This window comes from Micropterus dolomieu, linkage group LG17 (assembly GCF_021292245.1).
Source record: "Micropterus dolomieu isolate WLL.071019.BEF.003 ecotype Adirondacks linkage group LG17, ASM2129224v1, whole genome shotgun sequence".
NCBI lineage: Eukaryota > Metazoa > Chordata > Actinopteri > Centrarchiformes > Centrarchidae > Micropterus > Micropterus dolomieu.
This window is the reverse complement of record NC_060166.1, coordinates 13,524,246-13,535,032: the sequence shown is the minus strand read 5'-3', so window position 1 is coordinate 13,535,032 and position 10,787 is coordinate 13,524,246. Positions and strand designations below refer to the sequence as shown.

Genomic DNA, 10,787 nt, shown 5'->3' with positions numbered 1-10,787 from the left:
AGCACCTTCTTCCACATGTTTGGTGTGTCTCCCAGGTGGCTTGTGGCAAACTTTAAACGAGACTTTTTATGGATATCTTTAAGAAATGGCTTTCTTCTTGCCACTCTTCCATAAAGGCCAGATTTGTGCAGTATACGACTGATTGTTGTCCTATGGACAGAGTCTCCCACCTCAGCTGTAGATCTCTGCAGTTCATCCAGAGTGATCATGGGCCTCCTGGCTGCATCTCTGATCAGTCTTCTCCTTGTAAGAGCTGAAAGTTTAGAGGGACGGCCGGGTCTTCGTAGATTTGCAGTGGTCTGATACTCCTTCCATTTCAATATTATCGCTTGCACAGTGCTCCTTGGGATGTTTAAAGCTTGGGAAATCTTTTTGTATCCAAATCCGGCTTTAAACTTCTCCACAACAGTATCTCGGACCTGCCTGGTGTGTTCCTTGTTCTTCATGACGCTCTCTGCGCTTTAAACGGACCTCTGAGACTATCACAGAGCAGGTGCATTTATACGGAGACTTGATTTCATACAGGTGGATTCTATTTATCATTAGTCATTTAGGTCAACATTGGATCATTCAGAGATCCTCACTGAACTTCTGGAGAGAGTTTGCTGCACTGAAAGTAAAGGGGCTGAATAATTTTGCTCGCCCAATTTTTCAGTTTTTTATTTGTTAAAAAGGTTTGAAATATCCAATAAATTTCGTTCCACTTCATAATTGTGTCCCACTTGTTGTTGATTCTTCACAAAAAATTACAGTTTTATATCTTTATGTTTGAAGCCTGAAATGTGGCAAAAGGTCAAAGTTCAAGGGGGCCGAATACTTTCGCAAGGCACTGTATAGCTTTAGTTTGTCACCGTGTCATGCAAAAATCTACTTAGTCGTGTATGTTGACCTCCTTTTGTTGGGACGTTCTAAGATTCTCTGCAGGACAAGATAATGAGTTAAATGTGTGTATTTTGGACCCGCATTGCAATCGTTTGGCTCCAGAACACATTAGTACATTTCTTTTGCCCTTTTATTTTTTTTTTTAATATATTTGGGAAACTCCAAAGAGAGACTAATCGGACACAAATGTCATTTTGGAGGAGGCTCAATTGAGACTGCAGAAGCTTATCTACATATTCTATCAGCATCTACAGATCCTTTTGTGAAGCTTTAAAATGTCACATCCTCTTTTGAGTCCAGTCTGCGTTCAGTCGGAGTTGTTGGTTGAACTCTACAGTGATATGTGAACGTGAATATATATATATATATATATATATATATATATATATATATGAACAGCCCCTCCCCTGTGTAAAAGGGCACCAGTTAAATAAAGTAAGTAAAATTTGATTAAATAACTCTCCTGAGTCAGTAACTGAACATTGCAAGCTTCACATAATAAAAGCAAGCCTCATGTATGGAATTGCATTACACACAGGTATTCCTGTCATTTTGTTGACTCTCTGTACATTACAGTGGTGTTTTGAATGACTGGTTACGTAAGGATAATTTGTCTCCTTTTTATTTGAGAACTATTCCATTTAAGGAGCTTTTCTTTCTCGTCAGGGGGTTGGCCTTCGATCCCATAGTTCTCCGCTGCTTGGCCTCTCCCTCTGTTCCTTGTGGTGAGGAGAAGACACTGTTTTCTGCTGGGAAACTGCTGAAGCATTTCCTCCCCGGCACACTGTTTTCCCTCACTGTGACTTTTTGATTGAAGGAAATGAGGCAGCAGAAAAAGAGATCACAACGGCGGTTTTCATAATCCCCTCATATCTTCATCTTCTAGTTCAGACAACCTGTGACAGACGCATGCATGTTGGGAAAGCCGCTTGTCCTGTGGTATGAAAGCTGTGATCACTTGTTGATGGATTTATTGGAATTTTTTTTTTTTCTTCACCTTTTGAAAACTCTCGTATCTGACATGATCGGAGACGGTGTTTTTTAAAAGCTTTGCAACGTATATTCATTAGAGATTTCGATGTGAAACTAAGCAATAGGAAGGTCTTTTCTCATTTTGTGCTCAATCATTTCAGCTTTTGTGGCTTGGCTGTTGTGTTTGTGACACAGCGAGTCATCGTGACAGTGCAGCCCACATGGTGGTCACACTTGCACCTACCATGGTCTGAGGTGTCACATCTCTGTTGGCAAAATATGACTGGGATAATTATAATTTCTGTCTCGAGTGCATTTAACTTTGCCAATTTGTTGCACTTTATTCAAGATTTAACCAATGTCTCCACTGGGTCATACTTAGCTAATGAGTTTCTGGAAAGGCCTAATACTGATAAAGGGATTAATTGCAGAGCTTTTCCTTCTGTATTATACAGCCTGGATGAGGGTTGGCTCATATTAACGACAAAGTAAAAAATGGATGAGCCTCCCATTTCTGAGGTGACAAATGTGACCTCAGTGCTGCTCTGCCTCATTATATCTCACATCAAATACTTGGAATTAAAAGGGGCAGTTTGATGTTTAGCTCAGTTGAAGAAGCAACGTTTCTGACGTTTCTGACTTTGAGGATACAAGTGGCTACGACAGTCATGAATGGAAGCTTAAAACCATATGAACCCCTTTTGCTGTAACAACATGACACATTGCTGTGGAGACGGGTTTGAACGTTTATAATTTGTCAACAAGTGACAACATGACAGTGTAGAAAGAGGTTGTTACTTTGTTACTTTGCCTTGATGAACCCACCAATGGGGCTTTACTGTGTCAGCTACACAATTTTTTCAATCTTAAAGGCTTGGCTGACATGCCCAGACAAAGTTAGGAGTTGTTGATCATACTCAACATTGCATTTCAGCGTGCCAATCTCGACAAATCATGTAATTCGATTAAAATGTCGTGTGTGCATGAAACAGGACAGAATTTAAACAAAAAATCTCAATTTCATGTTTGTCAGTGGATTTAGATTTCTCCTAAGTATATTTACTACCATCTGTATGCTGAAGGAACGGCAAATCTAAACTGTTTTTCCTCTGCTGAGCTCATATACATCACTAAGTCAGGTGAAAGGAACAAACCTCTGAAAGGGCAAAAAAATGGTCATGAACAAACATGTCAGACGAGTGGAAACTTACCTGTTGTGGCATCAGATGAGAAGGTTTTTAATTTTTGTTTCATGTACAAATTTTATCCCTTGAACAGACTCAAAAGCCTGTGCTTTCAAAGCTCTGATCTCCATCCATCCGACAGACATGATTTATTCAGAAGAAATATCAGACAAGCGTAATTGCCATGCCAGTATTCAAGCAGTTCCTGATCTGATTAAGGTATAAATCCCTCTGACTGTAGCTACTCAGTAATAGTGGCTGCATGACAGCTTGATGTTGGACATTAATGCAGACTAAAAGTAAGAGAAGGTGATTTATTGATAATACCCTGACTTGTAGTGTGTTTGGCCAGTAGAAAACGTGATTCTCTGCATTCGTTTGGCCCATGCCTGGTTTTGGTTGACATTCTGTCCTGTATCAGTCAGTGGGTCTGTCGGGGTTTGGCGGTTGACAATGTTGATTAATTTGCAAATCTTAGGATGGAGTTTTACAGTGTCCTTGAGTGTAGTCTTGGCTCATTTATCTTGCAGTTTTTCAGTTTTTACGCATGGTACCAATGTTACTTTGGCTAAATCTGTTTTGTAATTACAGCTGCTGCATGTGGTTGAGTTTTAAGTGTAAAACCTGACTGTTTCCATTCGAAGACGTAGAGCCTCATTGCAGATTGACCCCATGTGGGCCAGGCCAGGCTCAGAGGAGTTTTACTAATAACAGGAAACATGGCCACTGCTGAAGATGCTAATTAGCAGTTGCCCTGAGCCTGATTACAGCAGGAAGCATGTAGTTAACATGCAGACGTGCTCTGAAACATCAGAGGTGATTTACCCATGCGCTAGCTGTGCTTCACAAACGGCAACGAAAGAAATATCACAATAAAAATTATGTTTGTTTGACACTCACTAGCGGAGATATGCACGGTTTATGCTTTTATAACAACAAGGTGCACTTTCAACCCCAAATTGAACTGTGATGTGGGTTTTGCAGCAGCAGCACAACAGACTCCATCATGTCTCTGGAGAGTGAGGTAAACTTGCGATAACAGTCAGCATTGCTGTAATATCATTAACATTATTATAGCTGATTGCAGAGTCTCAGTGCTGAATCAGCTGCAGCTCAATAGGAGGACTAAGTTATAACTCTAATTATTCACAGCCAACACAGCCTGGTACTTCATACCATGGCCAGTACCACAGCATTAGACGGACATGAAAGGGCTAGGTTTTTTTCTAAAGTATCCTGGTGTTCTGCTGCTCTTCCATGTTGAGAGGGGTAGTGGAGCTGGAACAGGAACCAGGGTAGGATGCCTCCCTGAGACTGACCTTTGCCAGCCTAAAGATTCCTGATAGAGCATTACATGATGCAAATGTCTTGTGGTTTTTAGAGAGATCTAGAAAAGGCAGGATGACGTGCACGCGTTTGGGTTCACTGAAACACAGAACTATTGTTTTTTTTTTGCTCGCAAGTTGAAGGGTTTTGGTAAAATGTCACTGTTATTACATCCTTGTTACACCTGTCTGTCATTTCTTTGCCTGGCCTTTGTTCTGGGGCCTGACATAAAAGGGAGAGATGGGGCCTACATGCTGCCTTTTGGCCCAGATATGTAGTGACTGTGTGATCTATTCATTGTCACTGTAATTTAATATGACATTCAATAGATGGTCGAGTCACCAAGCCCTTTTCAATTTTCTTTTCTTATTTTTTCTTTTTTTTCTTTTTGTCTCCTTGATTATATTGATGAAAGCTCCTAGTCTCAGTTGTCATTGGAAACGGGAGCTGGGAAACATGGTCTTAATTTGAGGCTGGGCTTTGTATTAAAAGCATGGTGCTTTTCCAGCCAGCGCATCTTTTATATCAAAGTGCCAGACATGTAACTACTTGTTCCGTGGATTGTTCAATTTTGGTCTTGTTGGCCTCAACATTTTGTAATCTTGTTGTTGAATCAACAATAATGTCAACATTTATGTTTTTATTTTCTTACAGGATACTTCGCAGTCAGTGGGATGTTAGAGCTCTGGAAGCAGGACTGACTGAAGGAGCATGGTGAAACACCAACCCCTCCAGGTCTATGAGCGGCAGCTGTGTTTGTCATGTATCACTGGGATCTACGGTTGCCGCTGGAAACGCTATCAACGTTCTCATGATGACACCACCAAGGTGAGGGGGGGGGGGCTGCTGGAAACACCTTTTTGTAGGTAAAGTACAGCAGTTAGTATTGCTGCATATCTGGCTGTCTGTGTAAACACAACATAGGCTGGCACAATGTAGCATATTGCATACAGTGAAGATACAGTACAAGTGTATATGGTGCTAACCAGATAATACACATAGCCCATGAGCACCTTCAGCAGCCAATCAAGTCAATGACAGAATGATGTTTGATCGACCTTGTTTGAATCTTTGTACTGATTCACATTGGGGACACTATAGATAACCCTTTTCATGTGGGAGTGGGTGGGGGGGGGGCATTAATGGTTTGACCCCAGGGTACATGGAATTGTCAAAACAACACAGGTTAGCAAAGCAGTAGGAAAAAGACTTCAGACTGACCTTGCTGTCATTGATTTTCACACAAGGTCGGTCGGTCGGTCTCACTCACTCACTCACTCACTCACTCACTCACTCACTCACTCACTCACTCACTCACTCACTCACTCACTCACTCGCACACTCGCACACACATCAGGTTGGCAGTGAATGAGACCTGATCACCTCATTTTGTCATTTATCCCATCAAGGTCATTTTTTCGTAATAACTCTGCAAGAGTCCTGAGAGAGATCGATGAATCTTTATCATTTTTCAGGTTTTTAATAACATTCTTTTTTTTATGTGAATTTCTATGAATTTTAATTGAAATTGTCTGTTTTCTACTTCTTCCAATGACCTACACCTTACATTTTTGACAAAACCTGTGTCTGTAGATTTTTGCTGCTGAATTTCACAACTGTTGTAGCTGTTACATTGTGAGTCTTTTCACAGCTCCGAATAACAAGATGGCCATAATGAAAACATTGGATAGACTACCAACACAGCAAAATGAAGTGCCTTAACGACAAAAGTCAGAAATACATTACCTGCGGATTCAATAAGGGTGGGTGGGGGTGGGGTGGGTGTGTGGGTGTGTGTGTGGATGGAGGCAGACAGAAAGCACAACCAGATTTGTGCTCCTAATGGCTAAAAAGCAATACAGTTTTCTTATTGTATGCTGTTACTGTACATTGGTAAAGACTTCAAAATTTGCATTTACCACTAGTCAAATAAGAGGGGCTACTTTCAACCAAACCAAAATATCCGGATGTGCTCATCTATACCCCATCTGAATTATGCAGTTTATTTTATGAAGGCTTTCATTTTTTTTTTTTTACCACATTTGTAGCCAAACTTTTTTTAATAACATTTTAAGGCAGTGTAGAACCAGAACAGCCACTCAACTCTCAAGCAAAAAATATGGCGCACACACACGAGATCAGCAATTTGTCCTGACCTTTCCCTTTATCTTTTCTATTCCGTATTCAGGAAGGACATGGAGGTTATGTTGCTGAAATAAACACACAGCAAAAGCCCTTGTGTGCGTACACATGCACCCAGACACTCGGTTGAATAATTTATTTATAGCCACACAACATACTGTAGACAAGCCAAAACCTAGGACACAGACAATAGACTCGTGTCAGTCAGTGCGCACACACAAACACACATATGCACAAAAGAAACTTATTTATATTACTTATATTTGATAGATTTTGATCATATTAAAAAAACAGAACTTAATACAGAGATAATTTTTTTTTTTTTTTTTTTTTTTTTCCTTCCCTTCTGTTTGCAGGAAACTGGATGCCGTGTAGGTCAGTTTCCTGTTGCAAGTGGTTGTCTTTCAGGCTAACTGATAGAGTGCAGAGTCAGCATTCTTTGTTCCCAGTGCTCACACTTTGTTTTGACCGTTTGCCGGTGGATCGCACTTGCCTTGACCCCAGAGTGCAAGAAGCCCACAGCTGGGCACATGTACACTGCAGGCAATTTTCATTCATTTGCATCAGGAAGTGGATATTTTCCCCCCTCAACATTGTTTTAATTTATTTACATAAGTGGAGAGAACTTGAAAACGGATAAAGCTGTCATTCCCACTGAGAATGCTTCCTAGCGTGGGCCAAGGTGATAGATACAAGACTGAATCATTAACGATCCCAGTGAACAAACTGTGACCAATCAAGGACATGTAACATGACCTGAGCGAGTCACAGAGGCGTAAGAATTGAGACTCTCTCATGTTGAAACAACTGTAGACTCATTCATAATCCACAAGTGGATCATGCTATTTCTCCCCCCTTTGTTCACTGTAATGAACCGTTCAGGTTGACTGGCTGTATTAGGGAAGCCGCTGTCTGTGTTGAAGGTGCTTTTATAGGAAGACGACCCACGTCATGCAGTGCAAACTGATCTGGCCTCTCAGTAATAATTGAAAGAATTTCCATTTAGCCAGTCTTTACCATTCAGCCACACAAAGGCTTCAAAAATAGAAGCAAAGCTCCTCTGCCTTCGTTTGTCATTGGTCTTGTGGGCTTCATTAGGCCTGTCCTGTGAAATGTTGGACAAACAAGACAACACAGTTACCAAGAACTAGCAATTGTACGTACCTGGTTGCAGGAACGATGGTGACTCCGCAAAGTGGCATATTTTCTTTTATTCCATGCAGAGTACAATCTAATATACATGGTTATCTTAGCCTTAGATTAATTAATGAAATAGAAAAATGTTGGGTTATGCTGTAGATGTCAGAATGTGGGGTACAGTTTTTCAGCAGTGACGTAATTCAACTGCAGCATTCTCTACGATATAGCAATACATATTTAACGCTGCACAGTAATGGTTTTAGATTAGATCTGCTGTCATTTTGGATGATACATCAGCCTCCTGAGTGCAGGTATCGGCCAATAATCTCAAAATGCCAGATATCCCTATTTGTTTTTTCAGTTTTTGGACCGGTGACTGGAATTCATTTCTTAAGGACATCTTTCAGCTAATTTTTTTTTCTGTCTTTTGTATGCCTGATCACATACTTGTCCACTGGCTTTCCCTCTAGTGGTCAGACTGAAAGGTCATAAGCGTCAATAAATCAGATGTGAGGTGACTCACTGATGAGGGTGTGATGGATGGTTAGGTGAAGTTTTAATGTAAGTAATAGTTAATCATTCATTCACTTAACCTATTTTTATTTTAACTCGAAATGTTGAAGTTGCTGTCATTTGCAAAGATGTCAAGTTACATATAAGTTAAAATAGTTTAAGCAACTACACATTGAGGCAGGGAGGTTTGTCATCATGGTTCTGAATTATCAATATGTTGGTAGAAACTTTATATTTAGCGTGCATTGAAGATCATTCCAGGAATTTGGGGCACTAAAATAATAAGACAGACTTTCCAAATTCAGTCCGTGTCCAGGCACCTTGAGTGTAAGCTACTTAGGGGCCAAAGTTCCACTGCAAAGCATCACTGAGAGCTTTCCAATAAGTGTGTGTATGTGTGTGTAAACAAATACCAATGTTTATTACACCTTTTGTGCCAGAGAAGACCAACCCACCTTATCATACAGGATACAATGGTGAGTCCTGTAGCTATCACCAGTAATAAATCTGAGGACAGAATTATAGACCATGTCCAAGAGTTTAACTGTGGAAGGAGCAGCATTTCAATAAATTACATCTCCAAAATTCAAACATGATCATATAACTGCTTCAACAATCCTCTTTCTGCTAATCATAGGGAAGCTGGTTCTGTTTCTGTCAAAAAGCCAATTTTCTGTCAAGATATGGTATTTAACATGACCTATTTATAGCTTCCCAGTGTCGTATGTGAAAGTAATCTTCAAATGTATTGTTTTGTCTGAGTCCAAAATATTCAGACGTTGTTGGCTTTAGCTGGGCTTTAGGAAATTATGATCAGGTTTTTTTTACTATATATTCAGACATTTTATTGACAAAATATTAATAGATGAATAGATAAAAATCCAGACAAACTCTAACTATGACCTAGATGACTGAGAATCTTCAGACAATAGATAAAAATCAGCAGATTAATCCATGATGGAAAATTACCGGTAGTTGCCGCCCTACACCTCACACTTACTACAATTCAAAACAATAATTGTCTTTTTGATAAGAGATTAAATTAATTCATAGAAATGTGTTCCTCTCACGGCACAGCAATTAATATATTTAATGGGGTTTAAAAGGCAGAAGCAATACTATAATGTCCTACACATTTAGTACATTAGAAAATAAAACTTTTTGTACGTTTTAAAAAAAACAAAAAAAACAAAAATAGGCTGCACTGATATTTCTGTATTTATTTGTTTTTAGCGTAGTGGGTGATATGTCCATGTATAGAAAGTGGAGGTTTTGTATTAGAATCACCATCTGTGGCATTCAATTTTACTGTGTGTATCGCTCCTGTTGATATAGCCACATTATAAAGCAGTGCACACCCGGTGTGAAATACCAGGGACTTATGTGGATATGCTCAGGAATGTGACGAGGGACTGAGGTGTTAAATCCGGTGAAGATGGAGGCAAAGAGACTGGCATGTAAAGCTGTGCCTCAGGGAAAGAAGCACAGTCAGTAAAAGGAATAACCGTGTGAGCAGCTTTGTCTTTTTATGTGAGCTGAATAAATGTCTCTCCTACATTAACATAAGAGTTTATATACACACACTCACACACCAATATTAGCTCTTTATTTTTGTCTGCCCGTATTTGTTTGACTGCAAGTTGGTTCTGTCCCACACCATTTTTTCTCTCCGCAGTGTTGGCATGTTAGATGGCAGCATACTGAGTCGAGCTGCCATAACTAATTGAATGCATCATTTAAAAGTGTGTTGTCTGTATAGTGGCAGAGGTCTGTACTGAAATGATCTGCCCAGAAAATATTTCCAGCATGACCTACGATTTGGAGAGTCATATTGCTATGACAAAATACTGACACTTTTAAATGTGTATCTCTCAGCAGTTAAACAATCACAGGACCAGTTTACACTGTTACAGTACAGTTTCTTTTTGTCATCAGTCCAAACATATTGACATTTTGCACCATTGTAAGCAGCTTTTTGAAACCCTCCTCACAGGAAAAACTCTACTGTGACCAGTGCATTGTGGCTTGTGGCATGTGGGGCTTGTAGTTTTTGAATCGGGGACGGATGCACAATACAGCAGCAGCACCAACACAACCCACTGCACACTTTACGTGAACAAGATTGCTAAACAATATTTATAATAATAATAACTTTAGTTAAAAAGATGTAAAACAGAAAAAGGAGTGTTGCTCTCGGGAGGAGGCGGGTAGAAAGAGCACATTTAGGCTCAATGGCATCCTGGCTCTGGCTAAATCTACATCTGTCCACTGCTGAGGCTCTGACAACCTGGAGGATGTACTACTATAAATGAGTGTGTATTAGTTGATTATTATAACGCTAAATAAAAAGTATTATGTTAATTTAATAGTATACTGTCGGGGGGGTGGGGGGGGGTGTGTGTGTGTGTGTGTGTGTGTGTGTGTGTGTGTGTGTGTGTGTGTGTGTGTGTACACACACATACATGGTACAGTGCCTTGCGAAAGTATTCGGCCCCCTTGAACTTTTCGACCTTTTGCCACATTTCAGGCTTCAAAGATAAAGATATAAAACTGTAATTTTTTGTGAAGAACCAACAACAAGTGGGACACAATCATGAAGTGGAACGAAATTTATTGGATATTTCAAAC

At 39.9% G+C, this 10,787-nt stretch overlaps 1 protein-coding gene across 4 annotated transcripts in view; it reads left to right on the top strand.

Moving 5' to 3' along the window:
* gdpd5b (glycerophosphodiester phosphodiesterase domain containing 5b) overlaps positions 1-10,787 on the top strand; it is a 51,793-nt gene that overhangs the window by 14,837 nt on the left and 26,169 nt on the right. For all 4 annotated transcript variants that reach the window (XM_046074936.1, XM_046074937.1, XM_046074938.1 and 1 more), the window contains exon 2: positions 5,019-5,192. In XM_046074936.1, the coding sequence (XP_045930892.1) occupies positions 5,076-5,192 (117 nt within the window). In that variant the 5' untranslated portion in view covers positions 5,019-5,075. The remainder of the gene's footprint in view (positions 1-5,018; positions 5,193-10,787) is intronic.